The 17559-nt window shown below is 45.2% G+C and overlaps 1 protein-coding gene across 3 annotated transcripts in view; it reads right to left on the bottom strand.

The window, feature by feature from the left end:
- FLNB (filamin B) overlaps positions 1–17559 on the bottom strand; it is a 70423-nt gene that overhangs the window by 43605 nt on the left and 9259 nt on the right. For all 3 annotated transcript variants that reach the window (XM_079316822.1, XM_079316821.1, XM_079316820.1), the window contains exons 2-4: positions 2962–3210; positions 1873–1970; positions 852–999 (exon numbers count right to left, since the gene is read on the bottom strand). In XM_079316822.1, the coding sequence (XP_079172948.1) occupies positions 852–999; positions 1873–1970; positions 2962–3210 (495 nt within the window). The remainder of the gene's footprint in view (positions 1–851; positions 1000–1872; positions 1971–2961; positions 3211–17559) is intronic.

The following is a 17559-nucleotide window of genomic DNA, read 5'->3' as shown; positions in this document are numbered from 1 at the left end:
GCAGCCCACAGATTAAAAAAAAAAATATATAAAATGGAATGGAGAGCCAAGTGTAATGCTGAAGAAATGTCTTCCAACATACCAACCATATTAAAGGTAAAAATCTGTTACTTATGCAGTTGTGACTGCACCAATCTAGAACAGAACCTCATCAATAGTTATATGAAATTATCAGTTTAAAAGGTCAGCTAAAACCAAGAATGCCTACACAGATCTGCAGTTGCATAAGCATCTATGGACAATCACCAAATTCAGCCTTCAGTCCTTCCAATCAGTAAATAAGGCCTTTCCAACAAAGGCTCAGCACTGTTTAATGTTTCAAGGGCTACCAACCCATCTTTGTACAGGTGCAAGGTATTCAACCATACCAATCAATTCAAGTAACTAATTTAGAATTAGCCCACTCTAACACACATCAAGCCTGGGAAATGGAAAACAGAGAGTCTGCTGAGAGAGACAGTGAGGTGATGAGTTTTTTCTTCTTTTAAGGAGTGCTTTATCACATGAAACATTTCACTGCTAGATCATCATCCATCAGCAGCAATGCTGCTGGTCTGAATTCCACACCAAGGTTGTTTCAGCCCCATAGCATGCTACTTCTTCCAGCTGTGGATGGGAGGCTGGCAGCTTGCAGAACAGGTTCAGACTGGGGAATTAACATGTAAGGACTAGGAGTGCCTTTTGGACTACATCCATGTATTTCTGAAACCAGGCACCACACCAAGAGTATACAAGTGAAACTTTGAAGTCAGTTAGTTACAGTAGGTCTGAAGTTCAACATAGGCAGAAAACCCCACCCAGCTTTCTGAAGAGTTACTGCTCCATGCAGCTTCAGTTCACTAAGTCCTTACCTCTGCCATAAGCTCTTGCTTTCTTTGGATTCAGTTTGGGTTTTAAAGGAGCTCCTGGTTTCAGCTTTGCTTTGGGGAACTGGGACAGGTAAGTCATCACAGAGTGCTCATCCACATCAGGGTGGATAATTTCTTCAGGGGTAATAACCTGAAATACAGTGCAATTAAACATATTGTACCAGTGCTTGGTTACCGTGTGTCAACAGAGAAACAGAACTATGACAGACATAGATTTCAAAACTCCCACATGCTAATGGGATTTCTCACATTTATTTTCCCTTTGATATACACAACATCATTTATTATCTCAGGCAAGAAAATCAAGAAGCTCATTATTACTGCAGTGTGGTTTGGGGGCTTTTTGTGCCTTGAATACTAGGGGTTCTCAGGGGACTGCAACAAGCTTAATGGTATCAAGGCAAGACAACATTAGTTATGTTCCACTTGAAAAGTGGCATGAGGATAATCAATACTGGAATCAATTACTATTAGTAATTCATAATCCTGTATGCTGCAGCTCTGAACTGCAAGGTTTAAAGTAAAACTTGTGACTAGTTTCTTTTCCTGCTCCCACAACATAAGCTGCTTCAGAGACTTCTGGAATTCTGCCCAACTTTGTGAGAATTGAAATACTCAAGTTTCTAAATACATAGCTCTCTGTTTGAATATTATCATTACAGGTGATTTCTTAAGCCAGTAAGTTTTTCTTCTGTGGAATTCAATGCAGCAAAACAAACTCTCTTCATGGACAAACAGACCAGGCACCACCACATAAGCTCTTTCCTCCTACCTTACATGCTGCAACAGCAGCTGTCTTCAGCAGAGACACCTACACAAAATCTTACAATCAGAGCTCTGAAGTGTGTTTCATTACAGTGCACCCTTTCTCAGGCAACTCTACATGAGTTAACAGTAACTTTTCAAAGCATCCAAACAGCTTCACCTGCCTTCCTCAATTTAAACTCTAGCAAGTCACAAGGCCAAAGCTGGCCACAGGCAGCCCATGTGCTGGTGGCCTTACCTGTGGCACACCCAGCCAATCATCTGCCTGCTGCATGGCTTCCCGAGCATTGTCCACAGGCTTCTTTGGGTCCCAGGTCTCCCAGTCAGGGCACAAACCTGCAAGCACATTTCAGTTGTTGTGTGTTACCTGCCAAGGTGCTTGCCTAGCTGAAGAAACCAAATATAAACTCCACATCCACCTGCATTACACTGTTTTGCAGAAAGACATTCAGAACTTTGCAGAAGTAACCAAAAGAAGACAAGCACATGCTGCTCACTGAAACAACTCCAAGAGAACAATCAAGTGTAGAGTCATAGAATGGTTTAGGCTGGAAGGAATCTTTAAAGGTCATTTAGACTGAACTCCCCTGCAAACTTCAACAGAGCCCTGTGCAATTTGACCTTGAGTGTTTCCAGGGGTGAAACATCTACCATCTTTCTGGGTAAAACTTGTGCAAGATATCACTCTAAATTTAGCACAAATACATCTACCATCCTTTATGTTTCACTGGTTCTCTTGCAGCATATTTGCTAAAGAAAATTTCAACCGCTTGCCACAGCAGCCCAGATTGCATCAGAGAAGCACCAGCAATCCACTTGCAAGGCTGTTTTATAAGAAGATGAGGAAATTTTCCCTTTTTCACACTTCATCAAATTATTTGCCTTAAGCAGCTCAGTCTCAGCTTGCTAAACACTGAAGCTTCAGTTAGTGTGCAGCTTCTGGCTGCTCTGTGCTCCCTCTGCAATCCTATTTCAGGACAACACATGAAGTCTCTCACTGCACCCTGAAGTTGAAAAGTTGTTGGCACTTGCCGTGGGAACAATTCTTCCATGTAGGAGCCAGCATTTGTGCCTTTGTCCCTTGCACCCACTACAAAGCTTAGAGTGGCGCCTCCCATAATGCAATCACACATTCTGCTACAGGCCAGAATTTCTCCTGGCCAAGAAGTTTTCAACTTGCTGCTTCCTGCAGCTGGTCTCTTCGGACTCTTGGTTTTCTTGAAAGCCTCATTCCAGTCTCAAGCTCAGCAGTGAAAATATCTCCCCATAGGAAGAGCAGCCATAAGGATAACAAGGAAAACACTGGCCATCAGAACAAGGGACTTACCTGGAGCACAGCTGTCAACAAGAGCACCCAGTGCTTTGCCATCCTGCCAGTTCTGATTAAAGTTAGTGATTGGCAAGTAAGGAATTTTGTTTTGGATCCAGCCCAGCAGCCTCTGCTTAGGGGTCTGCTTCTTTGCATCATCATCACCTTCATCCTCCCACACTGGCATAGAAATGGAGTAGTGAAGGATAAGGGTCCATATCAGGCCAAGGATCAGCTTCAGGTTTCCATCAACTATGGCTTTACTATCTGGAAGACAAAAGACATACAAGTGATTATTTGCCATTCTGAAGAAAAGAGGTATGTTTTTAATACAGTGTGCCTGCACTCATGCACAGGTAATCAAGGACAAGAAAACTGACCCAGGTCACTGCAGGCATTTGTTCAGGCAGACACACCATTCCTCACAGGAAGCCTTAGATAGGATGAAAAGAGAGGAGTCAAAGGACTCAGCACTCTTCAGCTGACACTTACCCTTCAGATTTACAATCTTAGCTTAGGAGAAGCGGCAGTTTAAGATCTCTGGTATTTTGAATTGGATAAGTACCACCTGGTATTTTGTAACAACATTTGTATCTTATGAAAAAAGCCAAACAACATGTGATAGAGGTTAAAAAACCAGCATCCCAACAGGTATGAGACATTCCAGGGCATAGATAAAAGCATCATTTAGGAAACAGCATTTATATACAGAAACTTGTCTCCCACACACATCAATAATTAGCCTTAAAAACAGTAGGGAAAAAAATGAAGTGCTGCTATGCAGTAAAGACAAGCAAATACAGAGTTTGGAATTGGTCTGCACATATCAAGACCTCTTATGATCAGCAAAGTGGGCAGTGTAGGTCCACGGATAATCCTTTGCACCATCACACAAGACATCCTCCCTTCACACTAGAGTTACAGAAAAGAATGCAGAGTTACAAAAAGATTTGGCTTTTCCATACCATGCTCCAGCTTAAGAAAAATTTGTCACCAGAGTGGCTAGGCAGCTATTCTACTTTAAGACACACTATGGAGCTAAGTTTAAGGCTGCTGGTATCAAGATCCCATTTTCGTAAGCAATGTCTGTGGGGGCAGGATGCCTTTCTCCTCAGTTTGGCCTTGTGAAGTGACCATTACAGTCTTGAGAATTCACGTGCAAGTTACTTCAGCCTTAATGAGTCACAGATTGGATGCCCTCTGTTATAATCAGCTTTTACTTTTGCCTTATTGATTTTTCCCTTATTAAACATAAAATTTTGAGGAGCAGGCCTCATTTCTCACACCTCCCTCCCTTTGAGTTTGTAGTTGTTACTCAGGTTGTATTACACTGCTAACAGCTCCGCTTTTATCAAGCTCACCCAAACCAGAGCTCTTCTGCAATGTTTCAGGATGCTTAGCCTCACAGTTCCTCTTATGCATAGCAGAATAACAAATTCAAATGAAGTTACAGCACCACATTTTTCAGTTTTTTCCTTCATTTCAAGTGCAAACTGTTACAGAAATCCATTTTCAGTCAACAGAAGTTACCTGGAAGCTTTTGTGTACTCTCCAACTCCTGCAGCAGATGCTGGAGTAAAGACAATAACACTGTATAAACTCCCTTTCATGCCACCAGAATTATTATACAGGAATCTTACAGAGTACTAGCTAGCAAAGTAAAAGTGCTCTGTAACTGGATTGCATTCTCCAGTTCACATTCAGAGTGTTAAAGCCTTGGAGGCAAAGTCCTCCAAGGTGACACTCCCTGTGCATGCCTTACCTGCTCCTCTTCAGCTGTAGAGACCACAGCAGCAACCCAGCACCATCTTATCAATGCAAAAAGATCTACCAACTTTCAAAACAAGTGATTATACTGAATAGCAACCAAGAACAGTACTCACCCTTTAACCTAATGCTCTGGCAAAGCAGTTAATATTTACATGGTTTCACAATAGAGCAGTATGTTCTAAAGAGATAATACTGTAACTTCAGACCTTGAATGGCATTTGGACTTTCTGGATAGTTAGTGTCTGATTTCTACTCAGATTTTATTCATATCAGATTTTTTGACATCAGTTTTGACTAATCTTACAGGATTACGATACATGTCTGCCACTTGCTGCCCGCTGCTGATTGCACATCCAGTCCAAGATACACAATAGATATGGGGTGATTAAGCCCTACTGGGTTTTAATTACAGGTTCCAAGGTAAAAGTCTACATCACATAAACAGTGGGTCTCCTAGCAACAACTAAACAAGCCCTAGTTACCCATTTCTGTCCTCTTTCCAGCTGAGCTGCAAACTGCTCAGTGCCTTCCCTCCCCGTGTGCCAGCAGCTCCTTCATCCCACTCCATGGCACAGCCACCAGGTCACACTGTGGTGCAGGAGCACACACACTAATGGCCAGCCCAGCTCTGCTCCAGAAATGTCTCCAAGCCTCAGCTTCACATTTATATCGACATCAGCATTTTCACTAGAGGGACACAGCAATGATTTAGTATGCTACAAGGAAGCTCATTTCAGAAAGTTATCCAGCATTTCCAGGGAGGAATGCCAGCAGGACAGAACCACCTTGAACACAATGCTATGCACACATTACTTGAGATAAAGAATGGCTCATTTCATATTTATAGCACATAAAAATTGTCTATATGGGCTTGTACTGTGGTTACTGCAGCAACCAGCTCTGTCTTCAGAGCTTCCCCCAGTACCCCACTGTCCTCCCCAAAGGCACAGCTGGGCTGGGGTCCTTGACCTGGAGAAAAATAGCCTGTACAGGCTTCACAGCAAGAGCAAGATTATCCCATCTCACCAGCCTCATTCAGAGAGGCTGGGCACAGGGCTGCTGCCCTGATGACAGGAAAAGGTCATGACAGGAACAGGACAGCTCTTCCTCTCTGGGGTTGGTGCCATTGCCACGACTGCACTTTGTTAGCAAGTTAGCAAGCTCTCACAGCCTCCCAGCTTCCTGCCATGCATAGGGATCTCATGATGTAATTTTTTCCAAGCTAAGGAGGAGGGCTTGTCTGCTTTCACTTGGGGTGGGAAGTAAGGACAGAGAAGAACTCCTGGGCAGGACAGACCTTATCAGCACCCAGCAGAGCTGCCCACATGCCCTTCTCACAGGCACTCCACTCCCAGCACTGGCTCACAATCTCTACCACTATATAAAAGAGCCCTCCACATTCAAGAGAAGACCAAAGTCCAGCTCATAGCAGGCTTAGCTTCCATGCACTGATATAAAGCTCAGCTCCACCTGAGCACTCAGCCTCATCAGAAGAGCCTCTGCTTTAGTACTGCCTTTTTCATTAATTGACTAAAAATATTCTGTGCATCTCGGGCCTTAAGATGAAAGTGGCAACCAGGAAGACATACATCCATTCAGGTCCTGTACAGAGAGCACTGAGCTGGCCCTGAGAACACTCTTAGTACTATCAAATTTGCAAGCATCCCCCACCAGCTCTGAGTGCACACTGTCAGTGTAATACTGCCAAGGTGTTGGGATAGTGGAAGAACAATACATTCCAATGACATTTAAGCACCAATATTCATTACTGCAGGCCCTGCTTGTACCCCAGCTCAGCTGGCTTGCCACTGAATTCCCACCATTCTCTGGTCTGCTTCAAGACACTTTCTGGCCATCTCAGGCTGGAAAACAGATTATACAAAGAGCAGATTTCCACTACTGCTTTCCTACAAAAAAAAATTTACCTTTGGGCATACTTATTACTCACACAATCAATGCTTTACAGAGCCTTTAAAGTCATGTTTCTCAGTTGCTCTGCTGGAGCTCATAGTAAATTTACAACATAGAGATGCACACTTGTGGTCAGTGCTTCTGAACAAAACAGCTCATCCCCTTGACAATTCATCTCCACCAGCCCCAGCTGCATTTGGCTTTCAGCTTCAATGAGTTAGGTGGACAGGAACAAATTGCCTGCTTTCAGCTGTGGGAGTGTGTTTACTCCATAGCAGCAGCCACATTTCCTCAGATTAAAGGAGCCCTTTCCATGGAGGAGACAGACACTGCTCCCTGCCTTCCTGGGGCTTGGAGGAAGCAAGTTATTGGATCTCATCTGCCAAGATCATTTAGCAGGGCTGAACCAACTCTTTACAGCATCATTGTAGATAGCTTTAATGTAACCCTTCTTGGAGAAAGCATGGTCATCTGCATAATCTGCTTCATTCATGTTTATTCAAGTGCTTATGCCAACATCTGCAAGATGCCTGTACAGGTGTGGCAGAGAGCAATGTTCCCTGGTTCCCAGCAGGAGATGTGCACTTTGGAGATCAAAGGTCCTGTACAGCTGACTCATAGCCACTGACAGCCACTGGAGTTCTACTTTCAAAGGGTACATTTTAAGGAAAGTCCAGGCATGAAGCAGGAAAACATGACACTCTTCCTTCACACTAGTATTTGGGAAGACTTTGGCTCAACTGGAAATAGGCAACTTTAGAGATGCCATCTAGAAGAGTCAATGAAGGGTTTGGAAAGAGGGCTTTGTGTGCTGGTTTTGGTGGGTTTGGGGCTTTTTAATTAATATTTTTTAATTATTTTTATTAGAACTAGGAATTTTATGGGTGTGATATGCAAGTTATCCTGCCACTCTTGCTATGGATTCCAAAACTTTGAATGCTGTAATGTGACCACTTTCAGACAGTCTGCAAGTTCTTAAGGCTAGTCATGCTGCCCTGAACCAGCAAGAAGCAAAAACCACAGAAACGTTCAAGTTCAGATTTAGCACAAACCTTCCTTCCCACCTACACTGTTCAATGAGCATTTTAACTTCTACTCTCCATCTCCAACTTGCTTTCCTCCTCTAGAAGCTCCAGTGGCAATCCAGCATCAGAAGAATAGCAGCAGCCATCAGAAGGATGCAGCCCCCATCCAGCTGCAGGCAGGAGCTGTCTGCAGGGGAGAGCTGCTGTCAGCCCAGTGCTCAGGTCCTGCTCTCAGGGTGCACCTCGACACGACCTACATGCTGACTGCTGGGGAAAACCTGCCAGCCAGACTTAAGCTGTTCTGCAGAATCAACAACAGTATTGAATAAGCAAGCATGCACTCTCTTTAAAAAAAAAAAAAAAAAAAAGGCATCTATATATAGCCTACAACATTAAGTTTTATGTAGAAGTATCCTGCTTCCTAGCCAGCTATTATGTAGTTGCCTAGTATGGTGAAGAGGAAAACAGGCTCTACCAGAGCTCATTTGCTTCCCCCATCACACCTCTGAGTCTAGATTTTAATTCTTCCACTTTTATTATCCTATTAACTAAGTGGCAACCAGCCCAAAAAATGAATTATGGCAGTTCCACAGACCAGCAGTACATACCACCAAGTCTCAGCCCTGAAAAGGAACTAATTTTCAACTTCTCAAACTGATAACTGTTGCCCTATTCTAAAATACTAATATGTTACAATTGGACTCCTAAAATCACACTCCTCCAAGCAAAAAGAAAGATGTTAAGTGCCAGGGCTTTAGCTAGCAGTGTGACTAGTCTGAGCCAGCAATGTGACACCATTTTGAGACAAATGTGTGTCATTTTTACGGCTTAGGCCACAAAAAGCTTCCCAACTCAACCTACCAAGTAGAAAACTGCCAGTGCTTGGTCCTCTGCATTTGTCCTTATAGCTGCCCCAGCAGGCAGTGCCAGAATTGAAACCTGGCACAGGTTTGAAGCTTGCACATTTATCTACTCCAGCAGAAATCCCTAAATTCTACTTGGAACACATGGCTTGAACAATGACCTTTATTAGGTCTATAATTCTACAATTTAAAAAAAAAAATAAATAAATAAACAAGTTTGTGACTAGTATCTTCTGCTCATGTGCAAGTCTGCTCTGCATTCAGATTAAGCATAAGTACCACCCAAATTGTGGCAATGTTCCTTAAACTCTGCCCTACAGCAGAGCTGCAAGTCATTCTCTGCTGGACAATTAGTGGAAACAAGCTACCAAAGCAGACAGCTTCCTTATTAAATCAAGCCAGTCATACAGACTGTGGAAGTGTTGAAAAACAAATGAAGGACTGAGAAAGCAGCTTTTAAGTAGTGAATTTTATTTCTTTTTAAATAGTTCATGGCTGAGGCTGCAGTCAACACATCTTTTTCACTATCTCACAGAGCCATCTCAGAAGCTTTGCTGTTGCTTTTCACATTGAGAATTTAAACCAAAACCAGCACTGATCTTTACATCTACCTTCTCTAAAAAGTGGTCTTCCTCCTAATTTTTTATACCTTCCATATTTAAACTTTTGTTCTATGCATTATATGTAGGGAGAAACCAAATCCATGGCTCTCAATACAAAACCAAGCAGAAGTCTCACCAACAGCCTTTACTCTTTATTTCCAGACATGGAAGGAATTTTGAATAGCACACACAAATTTCATTATGAAGAGCCTGTAGGAATTTTAGATCTTAGTGTCTTTAAGTGTCTGAGTATCTTCCAACCTCTAGTTATTCTCACCTATTGTTACATAGCTATAGCAGCTACGAGACAGAAAAATTAGGCAATGATTAGGGCTTAATCTTCTGGAACAGAGAAAACACCACGCCGAGCAGAGCCACATGCCAAACAGAAGTATGCAGATGAGATGGAACTGAGCAAGCTGCCCAAAGAAATTCTTTGCTGAAGCATACAGTATGTGTTCACAGGCTTACTGTGCCTGCTAAAGACATTAACAACATCCTCTGTAGGGATAATATGTCTTTAAATCAATTACAGGAGTTCCTCTGTGCTTTGAGAACATACTGCAACCATTTCCTCCAGTCTCCCTGAAGCCCAGGTCCCCATCCCAGCCCCTCAGGGTCAGCACAAGGCTTGTGTTCTGTGGCATGCAGCACTCACCCCACGAAGCACAGGCTGTGCCTATGGCACTGAGCTGGTCCAGCTCGGGCTGTGTGACCTGCCAGCCTCTCACTGCCACGTGCTCCAGCCCCACTGCATCCCTGCAGTGTCTGCAGGCAGCGCTGTGCCTTCCAGGACAGCTGATCCTCAGCGTCCTGCTCAGCCCAGCCTCCCTGGGCTTTCAGCTCACCGAGCTCCCACACCCTGCCAAGGTACAGCCACTCCTCAGCCTCACTGACGAGCCTCGGGGATTTTGTAACATGAGGAACTCTATCTTCAGGGAGTCTAAATGATACACCATGTACACTCGGAGATCCACTAAGCATTTTACAAGGTAAGCTTTCCAGAGGAGGAATAGCTTTTCACTGAGGGTTGTAAGAAGTAACTGAGTGGTGATCTGGGCATGGACAAGAGAATAAAAAAGAATAAGGGGTTTTATTTTTTTGCAAGAGACAGAATCCATTTTCTTCTAGGTTTACCAGGATGACTGGTTATCAAAAAAAATAGTAAGATTCCTTTGTGAGAAAAATCTTCAGATTTGAGATATTAAACATTACACTTCAGAGGGTTTTAAACTATTAAAATACTGTTTATTTCAACTGGATTTGAAAGCAATTATGACCGAGAACTAGGCCACTGTTGCATCCATCACTCTGTACTGTCTATTGGTGCATGTTGGGCCTCTAGAAACGAACTCATGAGATGGAGCTGGTGACTGAAAAAAGTTCAAATCCAGTTCTTTCAGTGTAGGTTTGGCAAGAAAAAATATCATAGACTTTTAATATTGTAAAGAATAAAAATAATCAAACCAATGGAGCTCTCAGGAGCAAAACACATTAAAATAGCTCTGCCCAACTCCTTAACAGGTACCCAGAGACCACTCATGTCTCACAACCAGAAGAGAAAAGCATAACACAAAGCAAGTTTAAGCCAGCAGTATAACAGCAACAGCAACCAACCCAGCTTCTCCAAGAGGAACTGAAATCACCCAAGTGGGCTTAAAGGAAAAGTCAAGAATTTCAAAATTAGGAATTATTAAGGTGGTTGGGGAAAAAAGTCAAACTGAGGGTGGCTTATGATCAAGTTCCTTAATACTTTCAGTCTGAACACACCTAGGTTTCTGCTGCCTTAAGTGCCACATCCCAAGCTGGGATATGAGAAGGTAAACACGTTACTCTTATGTCCAGGAGGAGCTGCAGACAGGTGTTAGTGCACATTCAGCCCTTGCTGTGAATACTGCCTGGGAGCACCAGGAGGGCTCAGCTCTGCTGGCACGCTGCTGGGATGGGATTAGCAGTGAGCAAGGATGAAACACAGAACAGTAAGAGCCGCCGTTCACAGCGCTGTTTCAGAGCCGGCTGCTCCCTGCCCAGCAGGTCCCCATTCAGCTGCAGGACTGCAGCACAGACACCCAGCCGAACAGCACACAGGAATGCCGCGCCCTTTATCTGAGATCCTTTTGGGGCGGGGGAAGAAAGGAAGGCGTCTGAGTGTTCAGCCTTTGTAGGGCAGCAATTTGCCATGAGTGCCGCTTTGTCCGCGGCCAGCGAGCCCCTCGCCAGCCTGGCGGGGCAGCGCGCCAGCGCCACACTGACCCTAAAACCCCGGCTCGCCCCGACAGCTGGCACGGCGGGGACAGCAGCACCGCGAGGGGTTCCCCCGATCCTGGAACCCCCGTGCCCCGCCTGCAGCTCCGGCCCCGCACACGGAGAGCGGCACAGCGGCTCTGGGCCTGCCACAGCACGCCGCCGCCCATGGCATCGGTGCCAAAACCACCCCACAATGGGCCCTGTGAGCACGGCCCCTGCACCAGCAAAGCGCATTCCCGGCTGCTGAGCTCATCCCAACGCCCCTCCGTGCTGCCACCGGCCCCAGGAGCGGCCGGGACACCGCAGCTCCCACTTGCCTGTGCTGGGGACAGACAATGCGGGCATCCTGCACCGCCACCAAACCAGCAAGTGACATTCATCCCCTTGGATGGCAAAGATCCACGTTCCCAGGAAGGAATGAGTAAAAGCTGAGTGGCAGAGCAGTCAGCCTTCATGCTTCATAACGCAAAGGGAGCCCAAGCTTTGGTGGGACAATCGTGCTCCCCATGGGCTCGAGTGGACTCAGCAGCAACCCATCCTCCAGGACAGCATCGCTGGCAGCGTGCCAAGACCAACGGCACGAACCCCACAGACAACCTCACAGGTGGACTGGGAAAGCCCCCACCTGGAAAGGGCCACCTGGCAGCAGGGAGCGGGCTGCAGGGAAGGGTTTCAGCATAGCCAGCAGCCCCAGGTTCAGAGGAGGTGGAGGGAAGCTCCAGGAAGCCATGGGGACAGCCCAGCACAAGGCGCTCAAGGGCTAATTAATCATCCCGGAATAACTTGAGAAGGAAAGTCCCTGCAGTGGGGAGTGAACATGCCAGAATTGGATTTCTGTTAAATGATGGAGGGAGGGGGAAGAAGGCATCCTCCTGCCTTTTATCGCACTTTGCCGAGAAACATTTGGCTCAGCTTTTGAAACCAAGTGATGACACAAACTACTCCTCCCTCCTCCAGTCATGAGACAGGAGAGAAAATGGAATGATCCTACAACAGGTATGCGCTCCCCAGGAATCAGTACATTTACTGCCATGCCACAGGAAGGCTTCACCTAGCCATCAGAGCAGACAGCTACACCGCTAGCCAATTAACAGGAAAGGAGTTTCAGTTTAAGCAAGGCATTAAAATTCTAGTCAAATGTTTAACTGCTTACCCTTCACAAGAAACACTTCTCTAGGAGTCTGATAAACTCAAGGTTGTTTCATTCATATGCGTAACCAAAAAAAATAGCACGTCTTCACAACACAAATTGTGCATACACAACCAGAAAGCCAAGCCTCAATCAGAAAGGCTAAACTGAAAAAAAAAAAAAAAAATAAAAAAACAACTGTAGGGCCCAAATACTGCAAGTGACACAACAAAGTTGCAAATTGTCTCAGAAGGTAGTCCTAAATCTCACAGGTTACTTCAGGTCTCAAAGTCAAAAACCTGTCTAGTTCTTGCAAAGACCTCCCAGGGGGTGGCAGAGGCATTAGGTGACAAGCTGTTAGCAATGTGCTGTGTCTCACATTTCCAAATGAATGTTACCAATCTTCAGCGCTGGGGACAACAGGAAGGTCCACTCTCAGGCACCCCAGGCGTTGGAGATGAAAAAATTGCAAGAGACAGGGCTACAAAAAAAAACACCTCAGCAAGACCAAAGAAGAAACAAATAATGCAGAGGTTTCCAGGCAGCAAAGTGACCTCTGTGCTACTAACAACGTGTTTATTCACACTGGGGGTAGGTCAAGATAGTTATATGAAACAGCATGTAAAATCTTGCCGAGATAAATAAGCCTATTCAGATAGGGCTGTCTAACATCTTCTGTGTAGCAGACGCCAGGCACAAAAGCTGCAAGGGATAGACTTTGTGAAGCCAAAACCAACACATTTGAAATTATCAGAAGTGATTACTGTTTGGGGAAATCCTTGGCCACAACATCCACCAAGTTTCAATTTTTCCATTTGAAACCAGAATTGCTACACTGACTGTGATTCACTGTGCATAAGGCTGTTCAAAGGAAATCCCCATTCATGCAGCCCTGCACAGCTCAACCCATCTCCACTCCACACTGCAGCACCAAAATGAGGATTTGAGCACATTTTGTGGTCTGAGGTTAGTAACACATCAGAAAGCAACCTACCAGTTACTTTAGCTTTGTAAAAGATTTGTGGTTTGTTTCAGTTTTGATCATCTCAGACTCTGAGCACCTAACAGCACTGCTCTATGCTGGCTTGTTTTGAAGCATACAAGCCCAGGTACCACACTACAGATGCTCTGCAGCTTAATGACACAGTTATTCTAGCTCTGTCCAACCATTTCCCTGAGAAGCAACAGGAAAGGTAATTAACTCTAATGTGCTCTGCTCAGTTTGGCTGGGATAGATTGAATTTTCTTCACAGTAGCTGGAATGGAGCTAGTTTTTGGATTTGTGCTGAAAACCATGCTGATAACACAAGGATGTTTTTGTTACTGTTGAGCAGCACTTACACGGAATCAAGGCATTTTCTGTCTCTCACCCCATCAGCGAGTTGGCTGGGGATGCATAAGAAATTGGGAGGGGACAGCAGATCCCCAGTGATTCAAGGGATACCCCATACTGTGTAACATTCAGCACAAAACCAGTAGAAAGTGGAGAGGGGAATATTTGGAGTGATGTCACCTGTCTTCCCCAGTAAACATTACACATGACAGGTAGCTGAACACCTTCCTGCCCATAGGAAGTGGTGAAGGAACACCTTGCTTTGCTTATTAAACTGTCTTCATCTCAACACACGAGTTTTCCCACTTTTACTCTTCCAATTCTCTCCCCATCTCATGGCAGGGAAGTGAGTGAGCAGCTGTGTGGGGTGGAGTTGCTGGCTGAGTTTAAATTATGAAATGTGCAATTGTACCTTCAGTGCAGATTAGATCAGGCACTTTGGAGTTACCCTCCAAATCTGAATTTCATCAGTTCATTTTGATATTCAGATGTAGTACTCACTCAACTCAAACACATAGCACCAGTAGCACCCACACATGCCAACACCAGAACTGTCTCACCAGGCCACTGCCCTTCAGCACTGCTGTGATGGTGTGAAACACCCAAAATGAGCTCTCATCCTGTCTTCAAGCTCCAGCCATCACCACAGCACTGCCATGTGAGTGTCAAGCAGGCAAAGGTGACACACAGCCAGGCTCCTTTCTGCAGCTGCACACTAAGCAAGGGTGTGCAGGACACAGTCACTACAAACACATGGCCTGGAAAGCACTGCTGCTTTTCCATGACCATTATGAAGATGTCTTCAAGCTTCTGTGTGTGAGCCAGCTAGATTTAATTCCCCAGGAGCTTCACCCCTCTCCACTGGAAGCCATGACTAGCCCTCTCCAAGAAGGAATGGGGTTGCTTTCTCCCTGGTATGTCAATTTTTCAGTAAAAAATACCATGTGCTGCATCTTGAAAGAAAAATGCTCCCCTCCTCTTTCTGGGGAAACAATGAAGCTTGAACACATTTTTGTATGCTTGTGCAACACAGCCATAAACACACTTCCATCTGCACATCACACAAGGCTCTCCCCTGCACCGTGTGGATTTGAGCCCTGTGTGTTTAACACCCCACACACGACAGCGCTGTGTTTATACAGTTTCAGCTACAAGCCGCTAACATCAGGAATAGACGCTTGGCTTCAGGCCCAGGTAATTCATCCAACTGTGGCAACCACTATCAGACAGACCTCTTCTGAGAGGAGCTTTCATGGCTGGGAACACGGTGCTGAATCTGCAGAGGCACAGTCTGAACGGGTGGTCTAGAGGACCATCTGGGATTAATGGTACAGCTTGAGCACACATTAGCCCCAGCTGTGCGACACCCGCTCATGCAGACCATATACCACCACCTCCCACACAAACTCACTCCCTGCACAGTAAAGCTTTGCTTCAAATGTCTGGATTTTGCATGGCCTGAATAGTCCAAGTCCCCACCTCTCTCCAGCTGCCATGGACTCGCCAGTCCCAGGCCCCAGAGCTACCCTCCTGCAGCACGGGCCCTGCGCCGTGCCAGGGCTCTGCTCAGGGGCCATCTCACTGTCCTGGCAAAAGGCAGAGGCAGGTCTGCTCATTTGACACCATCAGCCTACTCCAACTTAGTCAGGAGCTGCTCAGCCATAGTAGGCTCTGGCTGCTAACAGAGCTTCCAAACTAGCCAGTGCTCAGAGGGATACTACCTTTCCTCTCCAGAGACTGGACCTCAAATCCTCCAACTAAAGGCTTCACACAAGTCTTTCCAAAATAGTCTTCAAGGACTCCATCACACATATACTGACCAAGAATGGTGCAGGCAATTATCCAAAGTCTCACCAGCTGCAAGATCCCATTTTTAATCTGCAGTCTCACATTGTTCATATTTGCAAATCTATTGTATTTCCTATTTTTTAAAACAACACTAAAAATGTAGACCACTGGCTCTAGGGACAATTCTTCTAGAGCTGGAATAGTTGCAGCAAATTCACAAGCTACGCTGCTCTGTCTGATCCCCCATAGCTTTTTTCCAGGTTCCCACCACATTTGATGCAGCATTAGATGACATTGTTTTGTAGCAATTCCTCCATTTCATAGAAAAATGTTTACTGGTATACTATTACCTCCATCCAGACAACAAGAGCCCCACAAGTGTTTATTTACTCCCAGAGGAAATCTGGGCTGTTTCTTTCAGCTTCTACATTTGAGCTTAAATACTCTTGCTAACCAGGTACTGCTTCAGAAGTCTGAGTTACTTTTCTTACAGGTAGAGTAAGAAATATTCTGCAGTTTTTTAAAGCCTATGTTTAAGTAATAAAGAAGGTTAAATTAAATATTTGAACTTCCTTTGCCTTAAGTAGTACTTTCAGCCAATAGGTGCAACACTATGTGTGAAGTAGCTCACTTCTCTTTGCAATTAAAACCTTTCAAAAGGACATAGTTTTCTTCAGTTATTTACCTAAAGAAATACTTCTTTACTCAGACACCAAACTCAGAGCTAGGCTACAAAACCACAGCAAAATCTGAAGAGTTGAAGTAGGGCTTTATGCTACTAACTTCAAGAGTTTTCCCTGTTTGAGTCAAGTAATTCATTAGAGCTTTCCACCCAGGAAATCCCAGACATCTCCACTGTTTACAGGGCCTGAACTAGCAGCTCCTCATGGGTATTTCACAGCAAAACAAACCTCCTCCATGAGACAACCCTTGCAGAGTAGCTCCAAACTGCCTCCTTCCAGAAAGTAGTAGATCGGGATATACTCCAGTGAGAATCCCAGTGACAACATCCCAATGTCCCTCTGGGACAAGGTCTTTGCAATGCCCTTGTCCAGGAGTAGCACATGCATCTACAACTGCAGATGTCTGCAAGTCATCAGCACGCTCAGCAATGCTCACTGAGCAGCCACAGATCATCCTGTGTGACAGCACCAAGGGCAGTGCTGAGCCACCCCACTGCTCAGTGGCTGTGAGCTGAATGCAATCAGGGTTTATCCATGTATGTTTTTGGAGAGAACCTGGACCACTAGACTATCTCAGGCTTTTCTATGTTGCAAAAAAACCTCACTGGCCACTTGGGAGCCACACCTGATTCTGCATGGCTCTGGGGAGGCCGAGAGCACACTACAGCTTGGGGACCTGCAGGAGCACTCCTGGGCCACCTGACTCTGATCTCCCAACAGGAGGATAACTCACTTGATCATTGGCACCTTGATTGAGCTGGCAATCCCTGCTCCTGCTCAGCACTCAGGTTAGGCCAGAGAAGTACTATTAGTACACAGTTGGTTTATCAACATGCAGAGGTTTAGCAACCTCTGCAAGCTGGGGTCTTCTCCAAAGCAGCTGAATTGGGCTGTGGCAAGTTACTCTCCTCCCTTTGGCCACCCATGTTCAATGGCACTGTTCAGTTGTCCAGCACATATGCTGCATCCTCTGGTTAAGAGCATTGAATTCACAAGTGAGCACTAAATAGCACAGGAATACATAATCACAAAGTACTGAGAACATTAAGGTGGCTCCACTATAGAAGGTCCTGCAGTCCTGGTTTAAAACCCTCCATGTCTTTGTCCTGACTTCTGACAGTAGCAGTGTCCAGCACTGGTGAGCTCAGGCTGTAGCACCATAAGTCACTGCCCTTTCAAGCATCACCAGAAATTTTTGTGGAAGTCACCATCCTAGATTTTCTGCTTCTTCATAGCTGCATTTTTACTGCACACCTAAAAGAGTT

This window comes from Erithacus rubecula (assembly GCF_903797595.1).
Source record: "Erithacus rubecula genome assembly, chromosome: 13".
NCBI classification, from domain to species: Eukaryota; Metazoa; Chordata; class Aves; order Passeriformes; family Muscicapidae; genus Erithacus; species Erithacus rubecula.
This window is presented reverse-complemented; position numbering and strand designations above follow the sequence as displayed.